We start from the raw sequence: 17684 nt of genomic DNA on the forward strand, positions 1-17684 counted from the left end.
TTGAGTAGTAATAGTAATGTCGTTGGTAGGGGAACATCGACTAATACTTAAAGTTTATGTTTCCCTATTTTAATTATTAAGAATATTAGAAATGTATGTCAGCACTTTTTGGAACTTTAATTATTGAACTAGTCCCACAAGGTTGGGCGAGCATAACAAGTTGGACTTCAGTAGTGTCAGTACATATAAAACGAGATGGTGCGCCTATTTAGTTTTTATTTTTTATATTTAAAAATATTCGTCGCGGACTGACAATCAATGCCAGTAGGAAATGAGGAAATCCAGACGATTAAAATGATTTAATTTTTATACTTGATATTCGGATAATCACTAAAAAATCTCGAGTAGATGTTGCAATATCAGAAGCATCTCTCGGATACATTCATCTAATAGTTATTGCCAATGTCAATATTGACCAATGAAAAACCGCTTATTCAGCGTGGTACGTTTACGGGTTCTGCCTACTACAAAGATCTTTTATGACCACCCGTTATCGCAATATCAGAATATTAAGCAGTTTCGTTTCGATCCTGCCGTATGAAAAACATCTGTTTGCTCTGGATAAACCTTCCGCGATTCAAAATGAATTAAGAAAGTTATCAGTCTCCCCCAAAATGGCGTTCTGTCTCTAACAGAACGATAGCAGTGGTAGCTAAACGATATTTTCCGCTCTGTATAAATGCAATACACGTGGAAAATCCTTGAAAAGTATCTAAAGATTTTTGTTAAACAGTAATAGTACTCCAAAAGCAATTTCCATATCTAATGGAACAGTACTGGGCTCAAAACAGTTTCCATATTCCTTGGAAACAACGTAAACATTACAAAGCAGTTTAAGCAGAAATTAAAGTCAAATGTAATTGTTGCCTCCCACAATATGTATTTAAACATGGCTAAGGAAGTTGTAATGACATGCAAAGAACTCGAATAACTATAGGAATTTGAATAATGTGCAAGTAATCAAATTACGGACATGTAATGGTTTGACCATCTCTGTTATATATAGGTAGGTGCGGATTACGATAGTGTGTGCACAGGGTGGTTCAAATTCCGTATCCACGGGCGTTTCAAAAATAGTATCGACAAGCCAAAAAACTATAATGCGTATGGGGGTCAGGGGATATTTTTTAGAGACAAAAAACGGCAAAAAATTTATTGAAAAATCACCCCTCGTTTTCGCATTCGGAATTTCCAGTTGTGTTCTCTATTTACCAACACCATCTAATCATTGATAAATTAACTTTAATTAATGTGCAATAATTGCGAGAGATTTTATGCTGAAAATAATGAACATTATCGGAACTTTGATCGTTTAAAAGTTTTTATTTTCGCCACCTCAAACCGAAAATCTAAGGTTTTTTTAGTTTGTGTTACAAAATCATGAGAAATAAGGAAGGGAAATCATTTTGGGACAGTATAAAATTATATGTAAACAGAAGAGAGCCAAAGGCAAGCATACAAGGTTAACAGTTTCGAATTAACCTGGAATATTGCCATCATATGCATTTCCTCATAAATCTCATATATATGATATGACACTTAACATTTTTTACATAGATTTATTAGGGCTTCTCAGTTGCCGGGCCTCATAAAACACACTTTCTTTTTAGGGCTTGGCAGCAGTTGCGCCCCATTCGTCGCTTAGTTACCATAATATTGCATTTCTTCCAGAGACTTGACACTAGTTGAGGCTTTAATCCTAAACCTACAATCCATAATAACCCAAATTACAGACGTCCGTCACACACTGACCCTTCGTTCCCCATTTCTTTTCTGCGCAACCCATTAAAGTGCCCTTTCATGTTATTTCTGATCTAGTTTCAAATCTTTCTAAATGATATGTTTACGATTACAGTCGCTGTAATTTCTGGATATATAGAGTCTCCCACCGGGAACTGTCATTGGACATTTTGGGAAAATTATAAATAGCAAAGTTACGAAAATTTAAAGGTTTGATTTGACGCTTTGGAGCTAAAAATTAGGGATATCTTATGTGTGTATCAACCTATAAAATGAAATGACTAAAAAATACTTTAAATAATTAAATGTGAACATAGATTCTTTTTCGACGTAGTTTCATAATACATCAAAATAACAGCCGGGTTCGGTTTAAAATTTTTAAGTTTTGACCATTTTTAGATGTCCAAGTTTACTTCATGTTTGTAGTCACCCTATAGAAAATATTACACAAAGCTTCGTAGCATACCAAAATATGAACCCTTTATAGTATAGCGGCAAAAAAAGTTACAAAATACCATTCTGTTTGTTAACAATTTCCAATTCTGCAACCATTTGTATCTGTTACTTTCAACATTGAACTACATGTATCTTGAAAGTTCTTAATTGTTAAAGAAAATCAATGTATTAATAATTTAATGTATGTAATAAATCTGTATTCAAACTAAACGTAGGATTCAAAAATACAATAATATATAGGGTGTTTCACTTAAAATATGCAAGCAAGTGTCGACTTCCGGTAGAACCGGAAGTGTGAAATCATTGAAAATGTTTTAGATGAGGTCGCCACTAAACCACCAAATTTTTGTAACTTTTCTATCTATAGTTGCCCCAAGATGTCTAATGGTATTTCATGGTGGACCGCCCTATACTTACTGTGTTATCATTTTAATAAATTATTGTTAACTGTCATTATTTGAGATATTACCTGCTTTCCTCTTTATTCACCATTACATTCCATTCAGCTTTAAATCCCTGTTCAAGTTTCTTCTGAGTTATGCAGGCCTACCTGTCAGACTCTTGGTAAGATTTCCAGCAAGATAATTTTCATGAAAACTGAGAAGTTGACCAATGCTGCGATGACCGCGATTCTATGGAAATTATGTTGCTGGCAAAATTTTCAGGAATTGCCAAGAAACTAGCCAATGATCTGTCGTCTGGAAATTATCCGCTTAGGAAAGTTACTCTTCGACATTTAAAGCTTTTATTTATTTATAATTTCGTCTATTCTACCACGCTTATTAAAACTGATCTATGGAACTTTGTTCGCACGATAACGGTTGGTCCAATTAGATACTTTCACAAGAACAGCAACATTTGATATTTAAGATTTTTTCCAATTTTACAGAAAAATGTCGAATCGACTTTGCCTTCTTGGCTTCTGCTTCAAATTTCATCCAGGTTTAATTTTAGCTTATCTTGCACACATGCAATCACAGCGTGTAATCCACAGAGAAACTGAATATTGAATTTTTTTTGGCTTTTTTTGCCACATAATAAACTAAAAAAAATGAAAAACTCAAGGGGAAATTTTTGGAAATTTGATTATTTTTTGCCACGTGACGTTCTCTCCTAGTGATAAATAAATACAGTTGAAATTACCAAAGTGAAAGCCAAAAGCGGTCGAAACAAATTAGTTTTGGTTCCTCAACTGATTTTAACGGCAAAATACAATTTTTCAGTTACTCCCCACGAAGCCGTAGCATGTTTTATTCCTAATATCATAATTCAATAAGGCGTTCGGGTTGAAGCACCTTGAGCTAAGTCTTTTACTTTGAATAATTAAGGGTTTTCTAACTCCAGCTACATGCTTCATACATAAACTTAATCCTCGCGTATTTGGTATTGTTTTTATACCGCTAAAATTAAAATACACATCAGCGATAGTGTCATAAGTCGTGATACATTCAAATAATTTATTGAATGATTGTACACCCACCAACCTTCGTGACTCATTTTTCAGGATAGACACGTGTTCCTGTCTAGCTGCAAAATATGTTCCTCGGCCTGTCCCAACGATCGTAATCAGTGAGGAACCGGGACCACCCGATGCCCGTCCCAACGTCTGAATGACGTCGGAGGACGCGAAGGGCGGCATCAGGCCGTCCTCGCCCTGCCCCAACAGTACCGTGTTGCCTAATGACTACATTGTAGACCCCACCCTTCATCCTGATGCCTGTTTGGCCACTCGGAAGTATTGGTGTTTCTTGCTCTCTTCGATTTGCACGTTCCTCGCTGGATTATGCATCGTACTGGTAAGTTATTTGGAATAAGGGAGCATAACAATAATACGGGAATTTCTTTTGCACATTTACCTAATTTTTTTTTGGGGGGGGGGGGGGGGGGGAATAAAACCTCATACTCCAATAGCCCTTAGTAAAACGTGGAGTAAACAAACAAGCGTGTTTGTCCGAGCCCTTAATAGGAGGCGAATGTTGTTCTCATTTAGCTTTAATTGAGAACAATGTGCAATTCCATCGCTCTGACAACCCTTATTGGTGCGTGAGCGTTAAGTAAAGGGCGGGGCGAAAGGATCGGAGGAACGCTCTTATTCGTTTGAGCGTGCGAGAAAAATGCATTTAAGTAGTTAGAACTTATTTTGGTTGAAATTTTCTGTTCGCCCTTAAGTACGTTTTGTAATGACACATATAACGTGCCCGTTTTTCCGATTTAACCGTACGAATCTCGGTTATTTCGCGATTTCTGAGGGCGCTGCTGAATTAGGCCAAAAGTTGCATAACGTCGAAGTTCAACAAAACGCTGCATGTGCTTTTTCTTCGCTGCATTTCACTGCTAATCGCAAATTCCATCCTTTCAATCGTATAAAAGTCGATACGGAATGAATAAATATATTATTATTCAGTCATTGCTAAGAATGGTTGTAATATTCTAAGCTTTCCGAGTATATCTATGCGAATCACGCAATGAACGAGTCATACGATATTGACGTGGTGTTTCGCCTAAAGAAGATAATCGTTTATGAATAGAATTGTTTCAACTTTTATGCAAATTAGCATTAGGGCGTGGAAAATGGTTGATGTGGGATACTGTGGGAGTATACCTTAATAGTGTTCCAGAATATTAAGTTTTAGGAAATCTCTCTCCATAGACCTGCACTGTGGGATACATGTGGAGAAGTTCCACGAATTACCATGAAAACGTTGAATGAGAACTAAGTATTTTAAAAAGTTTTTCAATGAATATCATTTCATCAATTAAGCTGATTAACAGCAAGCATATAAATGCAAAGCAACGATGTGTTACTGGTTACAACGGTGCAAGATTAAATTTTCTTTGCAGGTTCTCATTGTAGGATATTTAATATCCCTGTAATCCAACAAGGAAAATAAAAGGTCTAAATAGATCATTAACCCTGATGACTTGAATTAACCGAAATAATTTTTTTAAATAGGTATACAGGGTTATTCACTCAACCTGTTCGTTAAAAGTTTGCAAAGATTTAAAATTGATATGAATTTGCAAATTTGGCGTGAAATGAAGTTCAACTTGTACTATTTTTTTTAAATATTTTCAACTTCCTGTCACTTCCGGTTTAACCGGAAATAGCTGTCAAATTGCTAATTTCAAACGGGGCCCTCAGTACATAATTTTATTTTTAGATGATTTTTACATAAAATTTGGAACACATTTTCTGTATGATGTCCTATAGTTAGCCCTTATCGTTATTGAGATATTGACCTTATATTGAAAACGCACATTCGTAATGACCAATTCGAAATTTGCATATCTCCGCAAACATTTAAGACATAATTTTCATATTTGCAGAATGTCACTACAGAGTCTTACGTTTACACATTTGCTATTTTTATCAGTTAGTATTATACAAGGTGTCCAAAATTCAGCTCCTGGCATTCACATTTTTGAAGTTGCTGAAGTTTTTTTTTCTGGGACACCCTATAAATTTAAGCAGCATCAAGTAGAGAATGTAATTCTCTATCGGACTGCTTCGCGGTTACCTATACCTATTCCAAATCATATTCAAAATGATTAGGTTTTATCTGAAATCAGGAGTACAAATTTATTCTGGTAATTTTTTACCCTTCAGGTAGTTAATAAAGACACTGACGTGTTCCACACATCATCACAAAGTTCAAAAAAGGATTCGGTAGTTACAGTTTTGTTTATTCAAAGAATTTACCATAATGAATATATACTACTAACTTCACTTGAAATTTAAGTATTTTGAAATAATTTTAAAAAATAGCATGGGTATGTATGATCCTGATACAATTCGATGTATTCGAGACTCTCTACTTGACACTGCTTACAGTTATAGGGTGTACATTTAAAAAAACAGATTTTTGCAACTTCAAAAATGTCAATATTAGGACCTTAATTTTGGACACCCCGTATAATACTAAGCCATATACAGGGTGGTCATTTAGTGCGGTCTCGGAAGATTACGGCTAAACATTGTCCTAAATCTTAAGGATTTCGAAATAATTCAGTTTAAAAAAAAAATCATGAAATTTTAAAAACTTTGTTTTGAAGTAAGTTTAAACTGGAGCAAATCGAAATTCATACCAAACCTTAGATATGAGACGTATTTTATGCCAGAATTATTAAAATTGAAATATCTCATACAGTGCGTCCAAAAAATAACATGAAAATTGCATTCTTTTTGAAAGGAAATAACTTGCTTAATTTAAATAGAACACCCCATATTTTATTACTCGAAATAAGAGATAAACATATGAATAATTAAAAATCGTACACCTTCCTATACCTAAAGGTACAGGTTTTCTTCGAAAAATAATATTTAAGAAAAGGTAGCAAATTTTATTTTTGATTAGTCGTATGTTTATCTCTTATTTCGAGTAATAAAATATGGGGTGTTCTATTTAAATTAAGCAAGTTATTTCCTTTCAAAAAGAATGCAATTTTCATGTTATTTTTTGGACGCACTGTATGAGATATTTCTATTTTAATAATTCTGACATAAAATACGTCTTATATCTAAGGTTTGGTATGAACTCCGATTTACTCCAATTTAAACTTCCTTCAAAACAAAGTTTTAAAAATTGCATGATTTTTTTATAAAAACTTAATTATTTCGAAATCCCTAAGATGTAGGACAAGTAAACCTTAATGAAACTTACATTTATTTTTCTCAAGAAATCTAAAACGATATTAATATATGGGGTGTTCTATTTAAAAAAACATAACTTTGATATTTTTTACTTATTTAGAACACCCTGTATAAAACGAAAACAATTTTAGAATGTACCCAAAATCGAGTTCTATATAACGCAAAAAAAAAGAAATTCAAAATATTAAATTATTTCGCCGTAATCTTCCGAGACCGCACTAAATGACCACCCTGTATATAACAAACTGTAAACTTAAGACTCTATTTAGGCATTCTGCAAACTATGAAGATTATGTTTTTAACATTTGCGAAGATATGCAATTTTAAAATTGGTCTATAAGAAGGTGCTTTTTTAATTCAAGGTCAAATATCTCAAAAACGGTAAGGGCTAAGTATAGACTATTATGCAGCAAATGTTTTCGTAAATATTATATACAAATATTATGTAAAATTTAAAAGTAAAATAATATACCGTGGATCCTATTTGGAATAAGCAAGTTGACGACAATTTCCGATTTTGCCGCAAGTGACGGGAAGTTAAAAATATAAAAAAGTACACGTCGAACATAAGTTAACGCTCAATTTTCAATTTCGTATCACTTTTAGATCTTAGCAAACTTTTGACGAATGGGTTGGGTGGGTAACCCTGTATATGGCGCTTTGTAGCTAACGGAGGCTAGTTTGAGGGTAGATTCTGTGGTAGAAAAGAAGCATTTTTTTAATTAATAAATTTATTATAAACCTTTTTAAAATTAAAAACTCTTTTTTTGCAATCAAAGCTGTATTTATAGTTTGCCATTTTACAGTAAGTGTGAGGAGAACTAAATTGCCTTACCAAAGTGCCAATTTAGCACTTTATTAAATAGTAAAGCAACTTACTTGTACTCTCCGCTGGTATAGCCAACAGCTGGGACTACTGCTCATGACATCAACAATTCATAACTTTTAAATTATTAAGATTTGACAATAAGTTTAATAACAGAAAATAATTATTATGAATTCCAGAATCAGCCCGTAAATTTTCTTTTGTTAGTTGTGAGTGCCCCTGCACTTGCAAATTACACCCTCTTTCGTGCTGCACGATATTTTTATAACTCATTTGTTCATTCATACTTTTGTATTTATTTTTTCAAATTTATTTTTCAAAGTGAGAACGTGTTGTCAGCGGTAACGACAGTATCGCTGACACACGTACGGTAATGTCGAGAAAATACGAGCGAAACGAGAAGAAAATAAATTTATTCGTAATTATTGAGATTTATGCCGATAAATTCGACCATTAGCACGACCGCTTGAATGACCTTCTTGGCAAGAGAGAAATGAAGGCAAACATTTTTTTAAACGACTACAAAAACTCCAAATGGATAAAAAGGCCGCTATTATTTCCATGTAAAAATTAGAACTAGCGCATGTTCTGAATAGTTTACTCATCTAAACTCGAGTGAAGAAGATAACAGAACCTGATAAATGTAATAAATACAAAAAAGAGAGCAAACTTTACGCCTATAGAAAATAGAGCACTAGTGCGGGAAAATACTAGTTTCCACATGCAAATGCGTGTAGGAATATTAGTTAAGCATGTTAGTAGAAAGAACTACCGCACGAAAAGTGGCATGCATCAGTGTCAAAGATGTTTGTTACGCACGAATATATTACTTCTCTGCACGCTAATACATAATTCAACTTAGAAGACATCATAAAGGAAACACACAACCACTTGTAGGAAAACATTGTACTTACCAAGTGCAGAAACGTCCATATCGCACTTTGTTGCTGGCTAGTGTAACATTACTTTCTGCTCTTACCGCTTCCTGCCTTTCCTTTAAATGATATCAAATCAGTCATAATTACAAATCAATGGGGCTTTCTCAAGCAACAACTTCTTCTTTTGACAAACTGCTGATGTTGTCCGTCGGTTCATACCCCAAAACAAATACAGGGTGAGTCGGAAGGATCGTGCCAAACTTCAGGAGCGTGTTGTACATGAAAAATAAATGTAAAAAAACTCAAATGTTGTTATCCGATTTTCGTTTGTTTACAAGTTATAGCGTAAATAACATTTTTTAACTAGGATTCTACTTACCATAAACGTACCTTTCCTGGACATTGGATTGGTCGTGGTGGCCCTATTAGTTGGCCTCCGAGGTCTCCAGACCTCACACCACTAGACTATTGTTTGTGGGGTTGGTTTAAAACTGAAGTGTACAGAGTAAAAGTGGACACTCAAGATGCACTAATTCAACGCATTAGAAATGCTGCAGCTGCCATTAAAGAAAGACATGAAACAATCAGGAGCGCAACGAATGCTCTTCATAGATGAAGCCGAAAACGTTTAGAAGTTAATGGCAATATTTTTGAACATTTACTATGATGTCCAAACGTTAATTTATGGAATTTCTTATGAAATTTATAAATTTTTAAAATTTTATGTTTTAATTTTATTTACGCTATAACTTGTAAACAAACGAAAATCGGATAACAATATTTGAGTTTTTTTACATTTATTTTTCATGTACAACACGCTCCTGAAGTTTGGCACGATCCTCCCGACTCACCCTGTATATTTTTTAATGAAATCTTATTTTTCGTACCTTAAACAGTCTGCAAAAAATCATACAATAATCGTAAAAAAACTCTTTGATTTCTCCCATTTTATGTCTTTAATTCCCAAGTAATGTTTTTTTTTATAAATAAGCGAAAGTCGAGAAAGGTTCTTTAAAACAACGAAATTGTTCAATTTTTAATATATTATTAATTTAATCCAAAGATATCGGTCAGTGAAAGCACGAAAAAGTTCGAATTAAGGAAAAACAGCCTGCGACCCTGAAATTGTCTGTTCGTATCATTTTCTCTACCATTCGAGAGTATGAACCTTAAAGAAAACTCCACCAAAATTTAACTAAATATTTCGAAAAACTGCATCTATAGAGAAAAAGGATCGAAGTGAATAAATTAACCCCTCGTATGTTAATTGTTCCCCCTACATACAGGGTATTTCAAATTCGACCCGCACCATTAGGATTTCGGAAACTAGAGAAGATACCAAGAAGTTTAAATGGGTGCGTAATTTAAGGCTCGACTAAATGGTATTTTCAAAGTTTGAATTTTCGGAGTATTTTCGAAAATATCCGAAAAAAACTAAAACTCAGAGATTTCGTTTTTATTTGTTTTTAACATTATTCGACAACGAACTCCAAGACCACAAATAGATTTTCATTGTCATACTTTTTCAGCTATACGATGACGTTTTCAGATTGGCCATCCGACGTTTCGTCTGTCGCCCACCATCAGCAACTTTATTTTTTCTTATGGGTGCCGTATCGTATTTTTCGACTGCAGACTAATACGTTTCTTTCTGATCTCGTTGATATTCAACTTTTTAGAACTTGCGGTTTTAAATGCCCAAAATGTTTAAACAAAAAGAAATATTATCTTAGTTGGCCTTAAATCTATAGAAAGATTTTCGTTTCTATACGCATTACATGTCAAACGAGATCAGCGCGCGCAGATTTTCAGGGAAAATGAGTTTCACAAGTGAAGAAATGCGAGATATGTTAAGACTTTCTTACAAATTTGATAGCAACAGTACGAAAACAGGTCAAATGTATTTTGAGTTATATCAGGAAAGGCCGCACCCGCACACAATATTATTGAAAATTTTTGTATGAGCTTTTATTATTTTATTTACATTATTATTAAATATTTTAACAAGTAATTAAATTGACGACCTTCCTGCTGGGCACATAAACGAGCACGTCGATTTAAATTAACGACAGCTCCAATAATATCTCTTCTTCTAATTGGTCTGAATCGTGTAATGATTTTCTCTCTAATCTCTTCAATTGTGTTATATTCTCGCTTCCCATATAGTCGATTTTCCAAAGTGCCCCACAAAAACGTATCAGAATTTTAAGGTCGAGGGACATTGCCGGCCACCTTATCGCCCCTGAATTTCCTAACAACCTATGTGGGAATCTCTGATTTAAATAATCACAAAAGGCTCTAGTATTATGCGGAGGGGTCCCGTCATGAAACCAGTATCTATCGTCATCGGCAAAGGGCAACACATCGACATATTTTTTAAATTGGATTATCAAGACCTGAAGACATGTTTTACCATTTGAAGTCGTGTTGAAAAAGTAAGGTCCGAATATTTTGTCGTTGCAAATTCCAGCCCATAGATTTGAACGAAAGCTAACTTGTCTACCTTCCCGAAAATGTGTAAGGTTACTTTCACTCCAGATATGTTCATTATTTCTATTGAACACATCACAGTTTGAAAAAGCACATTCGTAGATCCAAATGATGGTTTTTACAATGTATAGAGAATCATCCACTTTTGAGAACCAATTGTAAAAGTCTATTCATCTCTGAAGATTTTCTGGATGTGGTTTACAAGAAATGTGTGCTTTATAACATTGGAAACCATTTCCTTTAAATGCCTTCCAAACGCTAGTATGTGGCACATTCATATTTGGTGAAACTTGATAAGTTCACTGAAAGCTTCGCATTTATTTAAAAAAATACGAAAATGTCTCTTTTTTAAATATGAAATTTAGTTCAGGTTAGTTCTAGCATGTTCTTCCGTCCTGCTTCAATATTCAGTTCTATATTTTTGAAAAACTTCAAATTGAGCTAAATGCTCGTCGAAAATTTTAAGTAATATTGAGTGCGACTGTCGCCTTTCTGGACTTAACTCAAAATACTTTTGTATACACATAATACTTCGTATAAAAAAGATAATCCTTCGATGGAGACGAGGCCAACCAAGGTAACATTTTTTTAAATCTAAATATTTGGGCATTTAAAATAACAAATTATGAAAAGTTGTACATCAATGAAGTCAGAATGAAACGCACTATTTTTCTCTCGAAAAATGCAATATGGCACCCATAAGAAAAATTAAAGTTGATGATGGTGACCGACAGACGAAACGTCGGATGGCGAGTGTGAAAACGTCATCGTGTAGCTGAGAAAGGGTGGCGATGAACACGTGCAGTGGTTTTGGACTTCCTTGTCAAATAACGCTAAAAGTAAATGAAAACAAAATTTTCATTTTTTTTCGAATATCTTCGGAAGCACTGGGAAAATTGAAATTTCGAAAATGCTATTTTGTTGACCCCTAAATTACGCACCTTTGCCCCTCCATTAAAATTTCTTCGTATCTCCTCTAGTTTTCGAGATCCTCGTGATGAGGGTGGAATTTGAAATATTCTATGTAACTTGTTTATGCCAATGATAGGTAAGCACTTGAATCAATCACAATATTGGATACCTACTGAAACACCAAAACCTCAAAACTTCTGCACATCTGGACGATACATTGCGATTTACGTTTTTGAATTTCGACGCAGTTTTACGTATGTATGTTTGTACATGCTCCATCCAGGGAATTTGATCCAGAGCCATGTGTCGATAATTTGCATTTTTACGATTAATCGACTGTACCGTCGCTGTACCAATGCTGTTGTTAACGACAAGAGAGCAATAAACGTATTATATAGCCTCCATAACCATTTCGATATTAACATAGTTTTATTCTTTGCAATAGTAATCATACTAGTAATATTAACGACTTCCATTCATAGAATTTACATAATGTCCTACCATCGCCACAGTTACGAGGGAAATTGTAAAATGTTAGTACTTTTGAATCGAAATCGCCCATTTTGATTTATTGCATTGAAGTTCTCATTGTTGTGTTTAGATATGGCGATTGTTCGCCTTTCTGTGCTGTCGCAAAGAAGCCGAATATGGCCCCAACGACCCCAAGCAGAAGGAGCAAAAGGCGGCCAGACAGGGAAAACAAGAGTTCGAAGGCACTTTTATGACAGAGGCAAAAGACTGGGCAGGGGAACTTATTTCTGGACAGACCACTACAGGTCGAATTTTGGTAAGTTGGCCATTCCATTACCTAAAACCTCCTTAACCGACACGGTGTTTTTCCTTCGGGATTTAACAGGAACCCACTATGCTGGAATGAAATAATTCCAGAATAATTTCAAACAACAAATCCACTGCATTGCATTCCTTGATCGTTCTACCCTTCTGGCTTAAGCCCGAGCTTAAGGCGCTTAGCAACAATAGCACAGCTATAAACTTGAAGTTATCATCCAACAAATCTATTATTATACTACTATATTGTTCACAGCTCCTATCTGTCCTTCAATTATTGAGAAAAAAAATCAATTATCGATTTTAGGCCTATATGGATAGAGACCTCGGAAGTTCGAATTGTGTATCAAAGAGCCAAACCTTGAAAACCATCCATTAGCGGTAATAAGTGCGCCCTAATTGTTTATTGTCTTTGATAACATTCAGTAATGTGTGGTGTCAGTTATTTCCCAGGGTGTTAGTGTTATCGATCGCTAGATGAAATGCCCCTTTAGTATAACTTTTTATCTTAATTCAAAATCATATTTTTGCTTGTCCCGACGGCGGACAAAAATGTCTAGCACGCTGCAGGAATTCAAGCTCTGCAAGCAGATCGCAGAATGTTGTTGGGTTTGTCCGCTTCTAAAAATGTGAATGAATGAATAGTTTATTCGCTGGTTTTTCTCTGTGGAATGGCGCAATGTTTGTCAGGTCAATAATTGGGTGCTGAATATTTTCTAAGAGCCAGTTGCTCAAAAAAAAAAAATTGTTTACGTTGCCTGGCCAATGTCAGGCAGACACGGAGAACAGGATTTTTCAGGATGAGGTGTGAAAATGGGTTTTATGAGTATTTTGACTATTTTCCCTTTTCCATGTGCATGCTAAAGGTTGCGCATCTTAACGCAATGGACATTTGCCCATGAAACATCCCGTTGCTACTCTATTTTAGATTACATTATTCGTCTATTTCCTGGTTCTCAGTGTACATGTCAAAATGAAAATACACAGATTACACTCGAACGTTTCGCAGAATTTAGATGGGGATCTAGGAAAAAACTGAAAATAATTCCAGTTCTGAAAAGTTTCAAACAGGGACACCTTGGCCTGATATTCTCTGTTTTTTTTTGAGAACTTTTGAACGAAATTACACAATCATACTAGTTATTTTTAAACAACTTCTGTTATCTGCTCTCAGCGGACAGAGAAATAACTGTATTACGGTGTGAAATCCTGCTTTGTTATGTTCAAAAAGGAGAATAAGCTTCGTGTTAATGCCTTAGACGTACAGTGGTTGCCAAAAGTCCGGAAACTTTATCGATTTCAAAATTCTACAGTTTTGTACCATCGAAAGAAAGTAATAAGTAATGGAAATGGAAAAAAAACAACCTACATTGACTTTCTTACACTTTAATGGAAAACTGCTGGTCAAAAGCATGGAAACCTAAATAGGTACATTATTTTTTTAATAACTTTCTTCAAACTGTCAGTACTTTGCAGCACAACTCTTTGCCCTAATGCCTGCAGCACATTGTCGTGGCATAGAGTCCACCAGAAACGCACAATATTTAATAGAAATCTTTTTCCATTCTTCATTTAGTAAATTTGAATAGCGCATTAACGCTGATAATCTTGTTTTGATAAACTTGCCGGTCTAGATGCTCCCAGAAATTCTCCATGGGATTTATATCTGGTGACTGGGCCGGCCAATTCATTAGAGGAACATTAATTTCATTTAACCAATTTATAACTAGATGCGATTTGTCCTTAAGGCCATTATCTTGCTGAAAAGTCCATCGTAATGGCGTTTCTTCTTCAGCATAAACAACACATTATTTTTTAACACGTCTCGATAGACAGAACTATCCATAATATTTCTATTATCCTTAATTTGAATTAACGGCCGAGGACCGGAACTAGAAAAGCAGCCCCTAACCGTCACGCTGCCCCCTAGATGTTTTATAGTAAATTAGTGATATTTCTAATAATATTTTTTATCTTTTGATGTCCTGACATCATTTTTCAATCACTTCCAAATAGCTGGAACCTACTTCCATCCCTAAAAAGACGGTATTCCATTTGGTCGGTGACCAGGATAGACGTTCACTTGCAGATTGAAATCCCGCCCTTTGATTCTTTTTTGAAATTGAAGACTTTTGCACTGCAACATTTTCAAATAATCGTTGAGCATTTGGATGTCGTTTGAGAATTCGTGATGATACCAAAATGCCCATGTCGGTGATATATTTGGCGATTTCAGTAGATTTGCCTATGAAATTCGTTCTATCATTTTTTTTTGCTCTTTTCCTCGACACTTTAGGTTTTCCCGACTTTAAGGCAGTTGCCGTTGTGTCTCTTTGACTGTATTTTAGAATTATTTTTGGAACACTCCCTTTTGAAATCGTTAAATTTCGACTTATGGCGATTTGAGAAACTTCCGCCTTGTGAAGCTCCATTATTTTATTTTTAAGTCCGATGAAAATATTTTTTATCGCCTACTTGAAGATATCCATCACGAACAGATCTATTCACGTCAAAGTAAAATAAAGCACAATCAATATTGCTTTTAGTTTCCGTACTTTTAATCGACCAAATTTAGACCTTATCTCTAAAAAAATCTAAGTAGCTAACGTCGAATGAATATTTTCAAGAAATTGTTTATTGATCCATAACATATGAGTTTTAATACAGAGCGATTTAAAATAATAGCGTTGTTGTCACATAATTTAAGAAATAATAAGTTTTCACATTTTAGGGCGACACTGTTGTTTTACACTGTCCTAGGGACATTTTTGTCAAGCTTTCCCGAATAACTCAAATTAACTTTATTTTGAAATTTCCTGTTGTCAGGCTGTTTTTCGATGTTTGTCTGTTGCCAGGCAAATTTTTTTCGTGCTTGGTGAGATCTTCCTGTTTCGCTGACCTTCGCCACGCAAACCAATACTTAAACGGGTGATTCGTAGCTCCCCTTCTTCACAGCAGCACCTCAAAATAATAGTTTTGATGAAATTGTCCGATTTTTGTTTTGGCATCAATTTATTTCATTTTCATCGCGTAATTTTTTTTCGTCTTTAGCATTTACTGGTGTGATGTAAACTTGTCCGTGCGTTTTACCCTCCAAATAAAACTCCAAGGGGGTAAGATCGGGAGATCTAATAGGCTAGTCCCGCGGCCCCAAACGCCCGGAACAACTGTCGTTCAATGTTTAAAAAAGCTCTCTTCTTTTACTTATTGGCTGCAAAGAGCCTGTCTTCCTCCGGTTAGAAGAAACAGATGCGATTTTCTTCTTCTAGAGTTAGATGCTCTAACAAATCGCCACCATTAAAACTTTTAAAGAAAATCACGAGTCATCCGCAAAACCTTTGGAGGAAATAGCGCTATTATCAACATATATTGGGTTGTTCGATAATTAATGTCGTATTTTTTATGTTTTTTCAAAGCGAATATACTTATATTAATAATAAATATTAATCAATGATGTAGTGGCCATCTTGGTGGATGATCTTTTGCCATCTTTCGACAAGTTGGAAAACTCCGCGTTCGAAAAAGCCTTGATTTTTAAAAGTGAAAAATTGATTTAACTCATTTTTAACGGCTTGATTAGAATGGAAATTTTTACCATTCAAATGATTCTGAAGAGAACGAAACAAATAATAATCTGATGGCGCCAAGTCGGGTCTATATGGTGGATGAGGTATCAGCTCCCAATTTAGTTCCAGTAATTTTTGACGCGTTATTAAAGACGTATGGGGTCTAGCGTTATCATGATGGAACAGTGTCCCTTTGCGATTGGCGAGTTCAGGACGTTTTCTTTTGATTTCTTCGTCCAATTTCGATAGCTGACGACAGTAAACATTCGAATCAATAGTTTGGTTTCTCGGAAGCAGTTCAACACAAAGAATACCCTTGTAGTCCCACCACACAGATGGCAAAATCTTCTTTTAATGAATATTGGCTTTGGACGTCGATTGCGCAGGTTTATCTTGTTTGGTCCATGATCGTTTTCGGACTACGTTACCGTAGACAATTCATTTCTCATCACCCGTTATGACTCTTTTTAGAAGTGGGTCGTTTTGGTTACGATTCAGCAAAGAATCGTATATGTTAATGTGTTGGGTGGGGTGAATTTCCTTCAATTCGTGAGGAACCCAAACGTCCAATTCGCTAACGTACCCAAGCTTTTTAAATGCAGAGAAACGGTTGAATTTGATATGTTCAACTTTTCTGCTATCTCTCGAGTCGTCATACGTCGATAAACTTCGATTAAGGCCTTTATTTCATCGTTATCAATGGTGATTCGACGTCCAGCGTGTGGTGCATCTTGGACATTAAAATTTCCAGAACGAAAGCGAGAAAACCAACGCTGGCGCTGGCGTTCAGCAAGGCAGTTCTCACCATGAACTTCACACAATTTCTTCTGAGCTTGTACTGCATTTTTGCCCTTTCGAAAGTAAAATGATAAAGTGTGTCGATAATGCTCACTTGGATTGTCCATCTTCAACTTATATTTTAAACAACTTCTTGTTCGCTAATCACGTTCGATTTTCGATCGAAAAAAGTTTAAAACATAACTTTTAAAATGGCATATAATAATATAAGCGACGAAATCACTATTACTCGATATGTATAAATTAAGCCATCATTATCGAACAACCCAACAGTTAACAGTATTTTCGCTCTTTCTGCCTTGCACAGAGGGGGGTGAAGAGGAATTTTCGCAGATCGGGATTTGTGATATTTGTTTGTAATCGTATTTGTCCTTTTTCTCGCAATTGTGTTGTCACCACTACAGTCCCAAAGAGGACATTGTCACGTACGAGGTTGCCGTGTAAATAAAACTCAAGAGCTCCTAATTTGGTTTTTCCATCGACGCTTAAGTATTTACGATTTGTGCCCCACAACAGCAATAATTACAAAGATGTACAACAAAACCACGTCTACATCTTGCCGCGGTTGCAATAAAATT

General features: G+C 35.2%; 1 protein-coding gene across 5 annotated transcripts in view; it reads left to right on the forward strand.

Annotated features, from left to right (window-relative positions):
* Positions 1-17684, forward strand: part of slo (calcium-activated potassium channel slo) — a 79986-nt gene that overhangs the window by 555 nt on the left and 61747 nt on the right. For all 5 annotated transcript variants that reach the window (XM_066293989.1, XM_066293986.1, XM_066293987.1 and 2 more), the window contains exons 2-3: positions 3701-3992; positions 12555-12740. In XM_066293989.1, the coding sequence (XP_066150086.1) occupies positions 3807-3992; positions 12555-12740 (372 nt within the window). In that variant the 5' untranslated portion in view covers positions 3701-3806. The remainder of the gene's footprint in view (positions 1-3700; positions 3993-12554; positions 12741-17684) is intronic.

Source organism: Euwallacea fornicatus, chromosome 20, assembly GCF_040115645.1.
Source record: "Euwallacea fornicatus isolate EFF26 chromosome 20, ASM4011564v1, whole genome shotgun sequence".
NCBI lineage: Eukaryota > Metazoa > Arthropoda > Insecta > Coleoptera > Curculionidae > Euwallacea > Euwallacea fornicatus.